Source organism: Rhizophagus irregularis, chromosome 27, assembly GCF_026210795.1.
Source record: "Rhizophagus irregularis chromosome 27, complete sequence".
NCBI lineage: Eukaryota > Fungi > Glomeromycota > Glomeromycetes > Glomerales > Glomeraceae > Rhizophagus > Rhizophagus irregularis.
Genome location: NC_089455.1, coordinates 2,341,767 through 2,360,124, shown reverse-complemented (window position 1 = coordinate 2,360,124; position 18,358 = coordinate 2,341,767). Strand labels below are relative to the sequence as shown.

Sequence of the window (18,358 nt, the reverse complement as noted above, 5' to 3'; positions counted from 1 at the left end):
TCGAATTGTCGTTGGAAAAACCAGTGGCGTAGGTATACTATTATAGATTATTGTATCCTACTTATTTCCCGCGTATTTGATGAACGGTTGTATTAAATAGTGGTGGTAACCGGCCGGAGTTATAGATTTCGGGATCTTAATTTTGATAATGTCAATCATGACGTATACACGGTGAATTAAATATTACAGAATTACGACGCCTTAATGCCCGAATTGTCTGGTTCATTATTCCTTCCATGTATAAAATCATGACGTTAAAATGGTTCCTTAATTTAGTGGATTCTTTCCTAAAAAATGACCTGATTCACACAATAATAATGTGAAACTTATATTTATTTTTAACCGCATTTTACGTCTTTAAACACTTTTTAGGAAACTGGTTGTATCACAGAAGCTTATGAAAACCAATCAAAATTAAATTCTGCAATGGAAATGTTTGTTTTTAAAGATATTCATTTCGTAATAATTTAATATAAATGGAGTAACATACGATGAATATATTTAAATACAAAGGGAATGAAATTTTTGAATTTCAAAATAAAAAAAAAGACTTAGCTAACAATCAAAAAAAAAACCACACACATATAGATATATATATCTCTCTCTCTTAAAAAATTTATTCATATTATATTTAAAAAACTATCCCAATGTTTCGACCTTGTTCACCACCAAAATTGGTTGCTTACGTTTTAATCGTTATGTTAATTATCTCACTTATGCTCTCACTAATATTAGGTTATCTTACCTACTTGGTTTATATGAATTGGTCATCATTATGTGAATTTTTAACAAAATCTACGATATGTGAAATAAGTGAGATGTTGATTTATACTGAAAATCAAGAACACATTACAAGATTTATTGGAAGTAAAGCTGTTACAGTATACTTGTGAACGAGTGTGGGAAAAGAATAAACACTTAATTAGTCATGTTTACCATATTTTATCATCTTTCTAAAATTATATTTCAATAATAAAATTTTTGAAGTGGGATTAGTGGGATTATAAATTAGATAAATAAACACGGATCATTTCTTTAAATAATAAATTAAACAATAATTTCATATGTGGGTATATTTTATTACATATTTAAATAGAACATTTTTCATTCTTACACTTATATTTTATGTAAATATTTTCACATCACAATAGTTATTTATTATATTAGAATAATATTATTTAATAATATGCTAGCGATATCAGTTCTTGTAATCATAAATAACTCAAATGTAGATCATTATAAATAAAATTCAAATCGCGACATATTAAACATATACTATTATGTATTATGATTTATATTAAGATTGTCAAAAAAAAAGAAAAAGAAAAAATACCATTATGGATTACAAAAAAAGAGAGAAATTACAAAATATTACGAAAAATTATCGAAAAACTAAAATTGATAATCACTCACATCTCTAAAATCATTTATATTTTCTAAACCATCGAAAGCAGAACTTCTATCAAATTCATCAGGATTAAAATCTTTACCACCGTACCAATCATAAAAATGTTCATGTTCAGGATGATTTTTATCACTCATAATTTCTTTAAAATTCTTAAAACCTACGTAACCACCGATATCTTCAGGTGGACACTTACCTCTACCTTTTAAACACTTTGGGTATTGAGTTCTTGCTTTACGATCAAATGTGCCTTCATATGTAATAATATGTTCCCATGAATCTCCAAAATCGTACTCATATATCATTTTCTGTTCCCTACTATGAAAATAATCTCTAAGTAAAGTTGTCTTTTCTTCTTGTACTCGTACTTGTGGCAAATCGGAAAAATCTTCGTTCATACGGGGATTGCCAATTTCAAAACCTTCTTGGGCGCGAAATACATGCATATGACAATTCTATTGTTATTAATTAAGGACATATTATATCTTGTTAATTTTTCACGTGATTACATATACAAAATTAACCTGTATAGTTATTATACTTACACACCAACCCATACAACATTGAATCGCTAAATGAAATTGAAAAAATGTATACTCATACGGGACCTGGATACGACGCCAAACAGGTGGTTTCTTTACAAATTCTAATTGAATTTTAAATTGAAGAACTTGAATATAATCATCATTATTATATCTCGCTCTAGTTGAATCAAACGAAAATGGCGAAGAACTTCTTGAGAGAGTTAGAGGTGGTGTTTGAAAATCACTACTTGAAGTACTTTGTACTTCTTGTTGAACGGATTGTTGGATAAAAAAAATAGGGTTAATCGCGCTATCCATATCTATAAATCTGTATTATACGCGTTAAAAAAAAAATTCGTAAGTTGGCGCAGTTTTTTTTTAAAAAAAATTTCATGGCTCTTTTTCATTGGTTTTTATGTTGAAGCAACTTCCTTTTCTACCGCGTGAATTTATAGTTACCTTTGAATATAGTTACTTATTAGCGGTTTTCCTTTGTTTTGTTTTGTTCTGTTCCTCGCGTTTCAAGAATAAAAATTCAAAAAAGTGGGGAAGGAATTATCTTGGATAAAAATCCGTGAATAATTTTTATGTTAAAATCTTTAATGAATAAACATTGTTGACAGCTTACCAGGTCAGATATTTTAACATGTGCATAACTGGCAAAGGAATTTCTAGTTTTGAATAATTATCATGTTTATAGATAGATTAAAAAAGATTCGATATTTCAATTTAAAGTATGCAGCAGTCGAGTTTTTGGGTGGGAACGGTATGGGAAATCATAAAAAATTTAATCCATATTTGGTTTAATCAACTTTTCCAAGGGGATTCAAACAAGCTTTTTCACGAGATCGGATCCTTTTTAGTGTATGAAAAGTCTAACGTTTCAATTTAAATTATGCGTATCAACAAGTTGAACGAAATAATTCTTGAAAGATATCAAGAGATATCACGATAATCAATTAGTTCGTTCACGTAAATTATTATTGGATGATCATTATCAATTAACACATTGATTATCTTTTGAATGTTAAAGAAACAATAAATATTATGTAATTTATAAACATTGAATATATAAAATCATTTGTTTTCTTAATTAATCAAAGATCTTTATTATGAAAGTGGTGCTGATATGCTAATCAACTCGGTTAGTTTGGAATATGATCAGGTTCTAGAATTTCAAATTATTTTTGGAATAGGAGTGGGAAATTATTTTATTATTATTATTATTATTAATTCTATTTTATTTATTTTTATTCTACTTTCTATTAATTATATCTATTTCTCCAAGATTCCCCTTTAATTTCTACGATAATTAAGATTAAACCAGATAAAGCACTTACACCAGCCATAGATGAAAATAAAGTTAAATGATTAAGAGTATCCTTTTCAGAAGAAACGAAAACAATTATTATACCACTAATAATATAACATAAACAATCAGATACAGCGATAGCTGAGGCACTCTTTTCCGGATAAGCATCGACTAAGTAAGTTGATGTCAAGTTGAAAATCATTATAATAGCAAAAGATCCAACGAATAAAGAAATTAAAATCCAATAAATGGCAAAATTTTTTTCTAAAGTTAAACCATTAAGTAAATAACATATTGGTACTAATATAATACTTATCCAACAACTTTTAATTCTAATTTCAGGAAAATTTAATTCGGATGGTATATTATTTTTTCTTTTATATCTTTCCATAACCCAATCTTGATATTTACCACCTATTACACTACCAACCATACATCCTAAACCTGGTACTAGATAAATTAATCCGACGGATGATGAATTTAATCCATAAGATTTTGACAATAAATCACCGATTAATAAATTTTGAATATAATTCGTTATTGTCATTATAATTTTGCTGAAACATAATAGTGCAACGTTAGGATAAATTAAAAGAGTTAAAGGTGCCATTGGATTAAATTGTTTGGTTTTAATTGTAGATACGATGGATGCTGCTTTCATGGATACAGGTCTTATTGATGGAGTTGAATTTGCTCGATAGGTTGAATCCGAACAATTGATCGATGTTAAAGAACGATTACCGGTTGAAGAGAAAGTAATATTTGGAAGAAATTTGGACAGAGGTTGAGGAAATGTTTCAGGAAGAAAAAAGATTGTTAAGAGCATAAAAATTCCACTTAAAATTGTTATAAACCAAAAATTAAATCTCCATCCTAATGAACTCGTAATTAAACCACCAATAACCGGTCCAATAAGTCCTCCTGTTTCTCTTCCAAATGAAAAGATACCATACGCTTGGCCTCGTTCTAAGAAAAAAAAAAAAAGAATTAAGAATTAACCAACAAAACGTGAATGAATGAATATATGTTAAAATGTAAGTATTTATAAATTACCATGATCAGAGAAAATGTCACATATAATACCACCACCAATACATATCACTACCGCTACACCACAAGCTTGAAGTGCACGCATTACGATATAAACCCAAATATTCTTTGAAATAGCACATATAATACTCGCTATTATTAGTATAACTAAGCCAGCAACGTATACTTGTTTTCTCGTTTGATGCTTGTCAGAGTACGACGCCCAAATTAATGGCTATATTATTAAAGTCGCCATGTGAAGAGAAATTAATTTTATGAATTCAGATTTTCGAGCAGAAACCTTAAAATACTCACAAAGATACCAAAGGAAATGAGGAAGCAAGCGAATGGTAATCCATTAATCATATCGTTAACATCAAATTCTGCCCGAATTTCCTCAGCCGCTGAATAAGTAATCGTGCATGATATAGGCATAAGCATAGAACCGACAGAGATTAAAGTAAGAATAAGATACTTTGACCAATAATTTGAATTTTTATTATCAACGATCGTTGTTGTTGCAGATCTTTTATCAAAATCTTGTGTATTTATGTGAATTGAAATTGAAGGTTTATCATCATTTTCTGAACGAATTGATTTTTCTTGTGTGTTGTTTAGATTTAGTATATCTTTTCTTTTTTGCGATTGATTTTGCTTTGTATCATTTTGTGATGCTATCGTTGTATCCGATTGATTATTTTTTGCGTTTATATAAATCGAATTATCCATTTTCTTAGTGATTTGAAAGTAATAATTAATCAAAGATTTTTAACGGAACGCATCTGAATTTATGTGCTTTTATATGTAAAATTGTACAGGAAAAACTAGAATAAATTAATTAATTTATTCAATGCTACGTGTACGTTACTACTGTACTGTATGGCATATTGAATAAATCCATTGTTTTTTTAAAAAAAAAAAATATTGCCGGCGATCAATGAATTTTACTAGGGAAAAAAGATCAACAAAATCTGGACTTTGGCCATAACATAATGTATATCAGCCATGATTTTAACCAAATTAATATTAAGGCAAAAAAGGGTTAATGTATTATTCTAATCAAAATTGGCAAATCATGTGTGCACCCACTAATTCGTAATTTCACGTTCCCCTTATAACAATAGCTTTCTAAACAGCTCGACTTTTTGTATCACATTTGCCGCAAAATGAAAACTCGAAACCCTGTTGCCTTGAATGGTCAAATCGTCAAATCGTCAAATCATCTTAGATTTTCATGATACATCCAAATCCACAAAAGTTTTAGTTGAACAATAAATAATATTTCCTTCCCCGAAGGATTTCTCTCACATAAACAGAATGACCTGGACCTTCTTATTTTCTGCGTGGATTTTTTATTGGATATAAATTCAAAGATCCATAATAATACTGCGGATCACTTTTGTTCTCTAGTCTCTACGGATCGGGAATCATGCACAATATTGACCTTTATTAATATTATTTGGATTCCCTTCGTACCAGACGTAGCTGGAATTTTAGATCAAAAATTATGGCTTCAGCAATCGTGCAAAAATGTATCAATAAAACTGGACGACGAATAATTTAAAAAATATTAGCTAATTTCTTCCAATAAAACAATTGGCAACTTTTTTTTGCCTGGGTCATCCCTAACTTGTTTTATTTTTAAAAATTTAATAAACAATTAAAAATTATTAAATCAATAATTAGATTGTTTAACTTGTTTGTTTAATATCTTTATTCTTAAAAAAATCTGAATTCAAAAAGTAAATATATTTTCTGCCATGATCAACCGACCCTTCGTAACGTATATCTCAATATTGTCCTGTGAAAATTCTAGATTTCCCTTTCTTTAATTTTATATCATAAATTTTAATAATTATTTTTTTATTAAATTTAAAAAAATTTTTATAAATATAGTTTATATTATACAATTTATATTACCTTTTGTTTATTAATTAATTAATATCATTATCCCTTAAATGGTAAGAGTTAAAATTAAGGAATATTTGGTAGTCGCCGGTTACACTTTGTGCTCTACTATCTGTAGTTTTTTTAAATAATTTTGGTAAATATTCACGGCGCAAAGTATCTGATTTTGGAATAAACCCTCCTTCATTACAATGTTCAATATGTTCATGCAACCAATTTTGAAGTTTATCCACTTTTTCTAATGGAATATCAGCCGCTACAAATGCATTCACTAAATTGTATATAATATTTTTTTTTGTTTCGGATGCATCAACAAGAGTTTGAATTATTGGTTGTCTTTTTTTTTATTTGTTGCTCTTTTTTTTTATTACGAATATGTGTTTTAGAACCTATATGAACAATAGTTGTATTTTTTGTATGAAAATTGATACTATGATCACGAAAACGACACATTAATTTCCCATTATCAGAAAAAAAGTCTTTAGAAAATTCACGCACACGCGAAAAAGCACTAATTGTGAAAGAGGGTGGCATTTTTATTTTTTATAATAATGGATCTCTGAGTCAAGCACTTCGAAACCTATTTGTAAAATTAAATAACAACTAAATATTAAAATTTGTGTAACAGTATAGTATCTTTTTTTACATGCTTTAAAAAAATAATTTACTATTTGAAAAGTATAGGTATTGTTTGTGAACTAAAGAATATAAGACTTAAAGTCATGGACAATATCACAGGAAGGTACGATAATGATAAGGTAGAGGAGTTGTTAAGAGATTTGTTTGGAGGCAATTTCCTATTCGTCAAGTCTTCATATAAAGAGCGTGAATAATTTTCAAAAGAATTTATAATGTCATTTGCTTCATTTGTAGCACGTGCTTCATTTGTGACCATATGCACTTCATTTGCATTCCTACGCACTTTAATCCTGACCTTAAGTGCTTCATTTGCAGTCTTACGCAAAAAATCAGTTACTTTGTCACGAGTCTTGGAATATGCTTCAAAGGCATCATCCATCGTTAGATATTCTCTTACCGCATCGCGCAATTTTGAGTTTTGACCAGAAAATATACTTCCTTTGCCGTTGTTAACTTCTTTAGAAAGAAATCGCATGTTGATTTCATCATTAATGATACCTTTAAGTTCCTCAAGAACACTTGGATTGTCAAATATATATTTGCATATTGTTTGACCAACTTGTCCCAAGGTTTTAAGGTAATTTGGGAGAATTTGTGCTTCAAAAACATGGTCAGCTTCTAAGTCATTGCTAACAATATATACACCGGGTTTACTAGCTGGTGTTCTGATATTTTCTAATAAATCTGTCTTCATTTTCCCTGTTATGGGATCAAGTATATAAACAAAGGTATTGCCATCGGCTTTTGCGGTCTTGTTTCGATAAGTCGAAGTCTTAGATTTTTCAGTCAATCCAGAACAGTCATCTGATACTAGTGTTGGTTTTGGTATTGGCGGTTTTGTTGTTGATGGTTTTGATGTCGGTATGAATGCCTCCACACAACGATTTTGTTGACAAACTTGGCCTAACTCACAACAAAAAATTCCACAACAAGTAGTGCCCAGTGGACAACAACCAATTGTGTTTTTACAACAATATGTGTTTGGTGAACAACAAAGACTGCTACCACAAGTAGAAGCACATATTGTTTCGCAACATTTATCGGTCCCTGAACATCCAAAAGTTCCTGCTGGACAAATAGCCCTTTCTTCCAAAGTTGAGTTACTTGAAGTTATTTTAGCAGTAAAACTTTTTTCACCCCGAAAAGCATCAAACAATTTATTTCCTCTACATTTTAAAGGCGCCGTAGCAAAAGTGAAATTGCTGAAGGTTGCAATAATGAAAATAAGTATTAACGTTATATTTTTCCGCATTATAATTATACTTTTAATTTTTTTTTTTGCGGTATGAACTAGAAACAATTTGAAATGGTTATTTCAAGTTTAACAATTCAATTAAAAATACTTAGTACTTAGTTAAAAAAATCAGATTAAGACTCCTGTTTCAAATACCAACACGTTGAAAAATAAAGATCACGCGGTCCAATCAAATGATAACATTAATGTTACCATTAACTGCTAAGGCAAAATTTTGGTCGGAATTATAAGAATAAGTATAAATAAGGTTAGCAAAAATATGGTCAATCACATGATACAAATGGCATGTAACCTATACCGCCCCAAAATTGTTTAATTTCAATGGACTTACTACGGCCTTATTCCTAATATATCGATACTTTATTTGATGAAACAAAAAACGTTGCCAAAGCAACAACTAATGCATAAAAAATTGTGAATAAATCGTATTACATGATGTTAATAAATAATTTCTAACTACTGGAGGTAAGGATTGTGCCGCGGTATTGCAGAACATTGCAGATTTTTAAATCTAAAAATATCCGCAATTATCTGCAGTTCCGCAAATATTCCGCAATTCAATTGCGGAATAATTGTGGAAATTGCGAATTATTTGTAATGTTCGCTAATAATAAATGTCTTCGCAATGTTTTTTATTAAAGCAACGTGCGAAAACGTTTTTTTAAAATTAAAAAAAAAATCACTTATTATTAACGTTAAAAAACGTTTCGCTACTTTTTTTTCATTAAATCAATCAAAAGAAAACGTTGCGAAGCATTTTTTTATTAAAAAATACTTTGAAAAAACGTTTCGTAACGTTTTTTCGTTAAATTAATTAAAAAACGAAAAACGTTGCGGAAACGTTTTTTCAATTAAAATTACTTTGAAAAAACGTCTTTTTTTATTAAATCGGTTCGGTAAACTAGTAGAACTGATTGCGGATTTGCGGATCACTAACCGCAATTCGACTCCAAAATCCGCAATTGCGGCACCATCCTTAACTGGAGGGAGTATTCAAATGTCTACAATAATAAGAATTTTATCATTAGGAAGTTGCTGGGAAAAATGCTCAGAAATAAACTCATATGGAGCTATGTCTTTTCCGTTTTGACCTTTCCCATGATCATATCCACTAATTTGTTCATCGTATCATCGATCTTGCAGAGCATAAAGTCAGTAAGAGGAACCTTTTCAAATAAGTTTGGTTACCTTTCTCTAATCATGGTCCTTAATTAACTGTTTTGTTGTAGATATTTTTCTTCTGCTAAAGTGTTAACCCTATTCTTTAGCTGAGGTGTGAGGTAAAAGAAGACAGTTGAGAGTAGGGAATTTAATTGTCCTAAAAATTAGTGACTGATTAGTTGATTGATAATTTGGTTTCACCAATTAATCAATTAATTGGTTATTAATATATACATTTTTTGAAGCAAGCATTTTGGAATAAAATGTTTGAAGATGACTAGAAAAATGTAAAATAAGTAGTATTTTATAATAAATATTAAAATTTTAAAAACAAAAAAGTTAATTTATTCTTATACTAGAAGAAATCTACCAAAAATTGAAGTATTGAGGACTCCGAAAAATACATATAAAGGTCACATGTAACTATGTAAGTTTGCTTAACCATATTAGTAAAATTTCCAAAAGTCATAAAATTTATTTGCGTAGATTTTGAAGTTTTTTTAAAAGGTTATATATGTAGTTTGCGTAATAGCAATCATGTCATATATTTTAATTTGCGTAGTCAACGTTTAATAAAAATATAAATATATATAATTCCGCCAGTTAACGCTTGGAATTCCGGCTCTTTGCGAAAAGATCCGAAAAGATACTGTATATAAGCTTAGGTAAAGAAAAAATAGCCCGGATTAAATCTATTCCCCCATCATATTTCCCTGATAATTCACTTCATGATCGGGTGTTAAATGGTTACGTCACAAAGTACTGCGCCATAAATTATCACTTGACATACCGTACTACGCCATACGATTCATTCATTCTTCTGCGCAATTTTGACGAGCCTCAACCCTTCAGAAATAATGTTTTTTTATAAAGCTTGCCCAATAAGGCTTAACGAATACCTGATAGGCTGATACCGATACATGTAAATTCTGGGCTGCGCCCTTGTGACACAGTGACACGCGCCTCTATCAAAAAAATTTATAGCATCCTTACGCGACAGATACCTGCCTTTTGTCTTAAAAGAGTTAAAAGAGTTATTATGTCAAATATATACAAGGTAAATGTATATTTTCTATTACTACATCAAGCGATCCTACGGCTCCTACGCCCATATGCCCTCTGTATCTTGAGGACCACATATGGCCGATGTTTGGAAAGACACTCCTTAGCGACCTACCTGGACGTATCAGCACCTGCTGTATTCCTCCAGTGTATACCACGTTAGCGGGTTCTTTACCAGAAAGCCAGACTCGATAATATCCTACGTCCATATGCCCTCTGTATCTTGAGGACCACATATGGCCGATGTTTGAAAAGACACTCCTTAGCGACCTACCTGGACGTATCAGCACCTGCTGTATTCCTCCAGTGTATACCACGTTAGCGGGCTCTTGATCAGAATATTATCTTGTCGATATTCTAATACTAGACTGAACTCTTTTAAATAAATAAGCTTGCACACTAATCTTTTTCTTTTTCCTTGTACTTGAAGGTCATCTCCTCCTTCTTCAAAACGAAATCATATAAAGAATGGTCGATAATTGCTTGTCTCCAGTTCATATCAGAAAATGCTGCTATAAATTTTGAAGATAGAGAATCAATTCTTGACGATATGAAAAGAAAAGTTAAATCAATTAGCAATAATCAAAACATATTGAGTCATGCACGAAATAAAGCTACCTCCATTTATTCTTCCTTTGACAAGACTGCTGAAAGGCGAGAAGTTAGGGATTTGTTTGAGAGAATAGAAAAGAAGGCAAGTCAATGATTTGAATGTAATCACAACATGCTAAACAAGAATTGAAAGCATGTGATTCTTTCAGGCCGAGTTTGAGTCAAGAAAGTTATTATACAGAGAATCAATGAAGATTGAAAATTTAAATGATAAATGGGAAGTTGCCCCAGATACGAGATTGACCAAAGAATTGGTAAATATCTTGTAATCAATGTCTTTCTTTAAGGTAATAATTAACAGTCCGAATATATAACTATATTATTATAAATTCTTAAGGAGACAAGTCAAATGGATAAACGGACCGCGGAAAGTTCTTTCGAAGATGATGAAAGGGCAACAAAACGTACCAAAAGTGATAAGGTGATGATTATTATTGAGATTATCGTAACTAGGTTAAAAGTTTTAACTGGCTACCTTTTTTGCGATACAAACAGGATAGTAACGATGATCACGATAACGAAGATAATCTTCTTCCTTTCTCGAAATCAGGTGAAAATTTATCCAATGATGAATCCGAAATACTAACAAATTCGGGGAATTTAGTTATGGTACGATTTTTTTTTTTTAATTATTAAAAATTTAATGAATTTATTTGATATCGTGATCACTAATACTTATATTTCCGCTTTATAGACTCAAGTTCACCGTTCAATTCAGGAGACCAACGTGATCGTTCACAACAAATTTAATTCGTTAGTTGAAAGTCAGGTTAGTCGTGAACCTTTTAATCATTGTTTGGCAGTTGCCTTGTATAAAGGATATTTCTACTACAGAGCATTATTGTGGGAGACAAATGTGAAGTTGGCGACGAGGGCAATCACGAATCAATTCTGATGTTATAGTAAATTATGATCACGAATAGACAATGTTGTTGCAGTTTTTTATTTAACTCTATATGCTACATATTCCACTAATAAAATGAAAATTCGTTATATAGGTTGCATCAAAAAAAAAGAGTAAAGTTGCTGAATATTTCGAAGATATGAGAAATCGAAATATATTTATTTTATGTGAACCGTTTAGAAAATTGTCAGAAGCGGACGCAGATGGTCAGTTCGAGATGATAACTCGCGACACTGCTGTTAAGACTGATATTCCCAATGATATCAAGGCATGCCTATGTGATTTGCTAAGCGGAGACATTGAAAGTACATTGTCTAAAGTAGAGAAACCACTTGGTAAGGATGTGCGTCCATTACTCCTATGGACTAGGGAAGTTTGTCGGCATTTCATTTTTTACTATCGTTACGGTGGTTTTCAAATCAAAGGCAGCGAAAAAACTTGGTCAAGCCAAACGATATATCGTATTTTTGACCTGTTTTCAATGTTTTTTAATGAATTGGTATCTGGCGTTTCGTTGTAAGTTTGTAATTTTTTTAGTTTTTTTTTTCGTGTCCTTTCATATACACTAATGCTATTTCTGGTTTTAGTGGTGAAATTGTGAACGAAGCTCACAAGGATAGGATATATAACATTAATGCAGATCAAAAGCCGTCAAGTACACATAGAGGAGACAGAAATGACGCTGTTATTTGTCAAGATGAAAATGCTACAATTTTGTACGAACAATCATTTGGTCCAACGGAATTTGACGAAACCCATTACTTAGGAGATATGACCAAATTGGCGCGTAATGGAGTTGATGATATCAACTATCAATTCTTACAATATCGTAAATCCTCTATAACAACTGCAAAGAAACTTAAATCCATCGGAATCCATGGATATAGTAGATGTGTTTCTTTAATATTTAGTATTGAATTGTTGTTTTTTGTAAGACTCACCTAATTCTATATTTTAGAATACTTTATATCAATTTATCTCACGGACTTAATTAGCTGTAAAACCTATAGGATTTATGAGATATTTAAATGTAAAATACCGACATCATATTCAGACCGCTGGTTTTTAATGGATATTGTAAAAATCGGCGTTCTTTTGGAGGTATTTATTTAGACATACAAATGTATCTCATTTACTATTATTTATTGTAGTATTTATTATTATAGGCACTGCTTGTAGAGCGAAAATCTATAAAGGAAAAAATGTGTAAAGAACACATAATCAATGAAAGTGACCGTAATTGTGTGTTCAATTGGATATCAATTCCGGACAACACTCCAGACAAAAGAAAGACAAAAGAACAAAAAAATTAAATGTTTTATTTTAATACCATGTATGTCATAATACCTTCTCTACAATAGAACTCCTTTCTAAATACTAGTGTAAATCATTGTGTAATTAATGCAAAATCAGCCGTTAATTAGATTAAATATTCTTCATGTCAATGATAAAGTTACCTGTACCAAATATCTTCACTTAATAAAAATTCTTTGTTCCCAATAGGAATGAGTGGATGTAAGTGAAAATGTTTAGTAAATTTTTGCCTGTAAAGTTTTAGAACAAAAAATATATGGTAAATTAGGTGGTATAATAGGAATCCATAGAATATCAATTAAAGAGGATTATAAGTATTATATTTTGGTTCTGAATTATCTGCTAATTTTTTTTTGATTGATTTCTTTGCATGCCAAAGACAAAGTTTAATTTAACAATTACTTCACACAATTTTGGCAGCATTAATCTGAAACCAGTTTTTGTCTGTTAAAAAATAATTAAACTGTTTTGTTAAGTTAAATAGTTTGAAAATTTTTATGCAACAGTTATCTAGTAAACTTATAAAAATTACAAAAAAGAATCCAAATCATTAGTAAAATGAGTTTAAAAGGTGGTAAAAAATGATAGTACTTCTGATAGAAAGAAATTTTTAGGTATACTTTTAACTTGTCGACTGAAAAAAATCCTGAAATGCAAAAAGAATATGCTTTACATTTTAATGAATTTATTGATAAGCTTAAAAAAGCAAATACTTATTAATACTATATTGAAATTATAATTTAGTCAAATGAACTACAGCATATAAGAAATATATTTATTTTTGTTTTAATAAATAGATAAAAAAAAAATTAAAATATCAATTAATAAAATAGCATATAATTTTATTAAAAAAATATTAGAATGAAAAAGTAACAAACAAGTTTAATTATATTTTACAATAAAAACTTAAAGTTCTTTATCTTTTATAAAAATATATGATAGAATTATTATAGAATTCTAAATATTATTTTAATAAAAAATCGGTAATAAATATTTTGTCAAAATAAAATAATATATTTATTCTACCATCATATATATAGGTATAAATTAATATTTTTTAATTTTTTATTAAAATATATATGATATAATAAGTGATACTTTGCAAATTACCTGTGAAATTATGAAATAATTAGAATTTATTGATATAATTATTTATTATATTCTAAACTAAATATATTTATATAATATTATAAGATTCTAATATATATGTTATTCTTAATGCCTTTTTAAATATTGAGATCTTTAATGCATATTTCATATACTCTTATTCTTAAATACAAAATTTTAGCATAAAAGTTTATTGCATATTCTTATACTTTAACTTCTAACATAAATTTAAGTTAAAAAAACATAAATAAAGAAATTGCAAAATATTTAAAAAATAATATTATACTTTTATATTGTTTTTTTTATTTTACTTAACAAGTTTTATATATTTAATACTTTTATATAAAAATAAAAGTTTTGGTGATTAATATTAAAATATAATTTGATAATATGAATGCAAATTTAAAGTTTTTAAATTTTAATAATATTGACTAGCTTAAAAGTATAAATTATATAAGAAAAGATTAAAATAAAATTAGAAAAAATAAATATCAAATACTTTAAATCAAAATTTTTTAATATCAAATTAAAATCTTTTACAAAAATATTTGGATTAACTTTATAATATTTTTAAAGAACCTTTTAAAAAAATATAGTTTAGATTATTATATTTAATAATATAATAATAAATACTTATAAGAAATTTATTTATAATGAAAAGTTAAATAAAAATTTGCATAATATGGAATTTGAAAAATAGTTAGATATTTCTGAAAAGCTTCAAAAAATAATAAGACAAATGCTAGATACTTTATTTTTTTATTTAAAATTTCATTTAATAATATATTATTACTTATAAAAAATATACAGAGTGTAACGAAAATAATTGTAGTTGATATATTTCATTAATTTCCTTATTAGCCAGTAATTTAAATTAAACAAAAATTTTTTTATTTTAAAGATTGAATCTAAATTTATAATATATGAAAATTTTTCTCAATTTAAATCACTGGTTGGTGAAAAATTTGATATTGAACTATATTTATTAATGATCTACATTATGCTTTTTGACAATCTTTAAAATTAAATCTCTCTAAACTTAGCAAGCCAAATAATTTCAAATTTTTACATCTTATATAAAAATATCTAATTTATAATATATTAAAATTTTATCCAATTTGAATCACTAATTGTTGAGAAATTTTTAAATTTAATTAAACTTCTAGCCAATTAAAATTTGACAATTTTTTTTTAATTTTTTAAAAAATATATATATACAGTCAGATCTCTATATAGTCATCTAATCAGTTCCGCAAAAATCAGTGACTGTATAGAGGCTTTTACTATAATGTGATTATACAAAGGTTTTTTTATATAGTAATTATATATATTAGTATTTTCCAAAGGTGTGATTATATAGAGGAATTTTATATAATGTGACTATATAGGGTGTGATTATATAGAGATCCGATTGTATATGAATTATTTCGTAAAATTTAAATAACAATTTACAATATTTTTTTATGGATAAATCTAATTGTAACAGCCTGTTACGCGTCTTATTTGTAACAACCCCAATTTTATCCAATTAAAATTTAAGATCAGGCGTAATGTAAACAAAAACAAAAGATCAGTTGTGTAACTAAGACAAAAGAATTTTTTAAAAAATTTCAAGAAACTGCTTATAACTTAAAATTTTGTCTATGAAACTGTCTTAAGTACATTAAGTAAAAGTTTTCCAAATTAAATTTTGCATATAAAAATTTTATTTGTAAAACACATATTAAATTTATTATTAAAAAAAAATAAAAAAAGGATGTTATAAATAAGATATGTAACGAGGCTATTACAAAATGCAAATACATTTTTCTTTTTTTATTTATTTAACTTTATAATTAATAATAAATTTCAATTTAATCAATTTAATTTCATTTAATTACATTATATAATGATTAAAGCAATATTTTAATTTTTATAACCACAATTATTTTCATTATACACTGTAAATAAATAGAATCTTTGTAGAAATAAAATTTAAAAATTATTTAAGTATAATGTTTATATAAAAAAGAAACCTAGTTAATAATATAAGATTCCTATAAATTTTTCATTAAGAATTTATTATTAAATTCCTAGTAATGAAAAAATTTTCTTGAAAATTTTTATCTAAAAATTCTAATTTCAAAACTTACTAATAAAATACATATTAATATGTATATATATTTGACAAATTAACAAATCTTGCAAAAAATAAAGTATTATTATTTTTTTTTTTTTTTTTTAAATTTAAAATTATACCTTTATTTTATATAGATTAAACTTTTTCTTTACCAATTTAATTTAATTTAAATTTAATTAAGTTCAAAAATTATCTTATAATCTAGTGATTTAATTTTAATAATCTTTTTTTATTATATAGTTTTTAACATCTGATCAAAATAAAAAAATATTGTTGAAATCAAACTGGTAAATTAAAAAAACATTTTTAACTTTGTAATCAATTTAGGTAATAAAAACTCTTCTTTAAGATATTACTATAATTTCTTATAATTATCTGATATAAATTTCCTATTAAAAACTACTTTTATAGTTTTTGCAATATATATTTAATAAATATAATATTTTTTGGATGAATTAATTTGAATTACATCAATTCTTTATTAAATAATTTCATTATATTTAAAATTTGATTTCTTTAAAAATTAATTTAACTATTCCCTTTGAGTATAATTTTTTTTTTTAAAAAAAAAAAAACTGATTTAATAAAAATAGCATAGTTATAGCTAGTTTAAGTAAACTAAATATCATAAAATTATTGTAGTGAATAATCAGATTTGAATTTAAATTATTTTAATAGTTATTATAAAATTATATTTAATATCTGATATTTAAGTTAAAAAATACTTAATATATTATTATCTTAAAATAAGTTTATTATAATAATATATAACCTAGCAATTATCTATATATCTTATTCTTAAATATTTATTATTTTTTTTTCTCAAATTCTTTTAGTTTTTTAAATATACCATAAACTTATTAAAATTTCTGCAAAATGAGATAAATATAAAATTAAAGTTCATTTATTGTATAATTTTATAAATTTGCTATTATATGTAATTTTATTAGAGTTACAAATTTACTTAATTTTAAAAAGTAGATTTGGAATGCTATTTTTGAATTTTATATAATTTTACTGTATTATACACACGTCAAATAACCAAAAACAGGCCAAAAAAATGGCACAAATTGCATAAACTATTCGCAAATTTGTATAAACTATTTACAAATAGTATAGGTTAATTTGCAAATAGCCAAAACAGCCAAAAATAGCCAAAAATAGCTACTGCTTTTCGCGCCATTTTTTTTGCCAATTTTTAGCATTTCGACCTGTGATAAAAATATATATTTTTAATACTTTTAATTAAAGATTATTAAAACTATTGTTATAACAATATTAATAAATTAATTTTTTAAAAAATGAAATATTTGAATATTAATAATATGAAAAATTATACCTGTTAAAATGTAAATGTTATATTATATATAAAATTAAATATTCTTTTTTATATATATAAAAATTTTTAATATTACTATAAAATACATTATTTTACTATTTAGTATTAATCAGATTTTATTGATTTTTGGCTTATTAAATTCATCTTATTAAGTTAAATTAAATATTAGAATGTTATATTTTATTAAAAAAATATTTATTATAAAATATCAATTAAAATATTATTAATTCTATTTTATAATCTAATTATTAGAAACAGATAATTTATAACTTATTAGATTTATTTTTTTTAGGTAAATCTAATGACTATCTAATGGTTATTAAATTATAAAAATTGGATTATTATTGGCCATATATTACAATTAATAGCATTTACCTTAAAATTAAAGGATATAAGGATATATTAAATAACTATTATTATATTTAAAATGTTATTTAAAAAAAAAGAATATTTAATTAGATTTTTAAAATTACAAAGTTATTTAAAGTTTTGACTAAAAAATTTATAATTAAAATTTTAAAATATATGATATATTTCAGTTGATTTAATTTAATTTTATATATATAATTTTTTAAACTTATAAACTTTGTTAATAAAAATCTAGAAGTTTTATAAGTCTTTCATCCAGTTAAAATCCAATTAAAAAGAATTGTAAATACAAATATAAT

General features: G+C 26.5%; 5 protein-coding genes across 5 annotated transcripts; 1 reads left to right on the top strand and 4 right to left on the bottom strand.

Annotated features, from left to right (window-relative positions):
- Positions 1–647: 647 nt before the first annotated feature.
- Positions 648–893, top strand: OCT59_018397 (uncharacterized protein; the record flags this gene model as incomplete). Its single annotated transcript, XM_066148748.1, has 1 exon — positions 648–893. One exon carries the CDS (start codon positions 648–650, stop codon positions 891–893), a length of 246 nt encoding a protein of 81 aa, XP_066004644.1.
- Positions 894–1,392: 499 nt separating this feature from the next.
- Positions 1,393–2,247, bottom strand: OCT59_018396 (uncharacterized protein; the record flags this gene model as incomplete). Its single annotated transcript, XM_025310816.1, has 2 exons — positions 1,393–1,860; positions 1,951–2,247. 2 exons carry the CDS (start codon positions 2,245–2,247, stop codon positions 1,393–1,395), a joined length of 765 nt encoding a protein of 254 aa, XP_025178499.1.
- Positions 2,248–3,194: 947 nt separating this feature from the next.
- Positions 3,195–4,999, bottom strand: OCT59_018395 (uncharacterized protein; the record flags this gene model as incomplete). The annotated part of the gene is made up of 3 exons (XM_025332032.1): positions 3,195–4,207; positions 4,295–4,505; positions 4,586–4,999. 3 exons carry the CDS (start codon positions 4,997–4,999, stop codon positions 3,195–3,197), a joined length of 1,638 nt encoding a protein of 545 aa, XP_025178498.1.
- Positions 5,000–6,845: 1,846 nt separating this feature from the next.
- OCT59_018394 (uncharacterized protein) lies at positions 6,846–8,069 on the bottom strand (the record flags this gene model as incomplete). The annotated part of the gene is made up of 1 exon (XM_025333593.2): positions 6,846–8,069. One exon carries the CDS (start codon positions 8,067–8,069, stop codon positions 6,846–6,848), a length of 1,224 nt encoding a protein of 407 aa, XP_025178496.1.
- A 2,201-nt stretch (positions 8,070–10,270) lies between these two features.
- On the bottom strand, positions 10,271–10,504 carry OCT59_018393 (uncharacterized protein; the record flags this gene model as incomplete). The annotated part of the gene is made up of 1 exon (XM_066148746.1): positions 10,271–10,504. One exon carries the CDS (start codon positions 10,502–10,504, stop codon positions 10,271–10,273), a length of 234 nt encoding a protein of 77 aa, XP_066004643.1.
- Between the last annotated feature and the right edge of the window lie 7,854 nt (positions 10,505–18,358).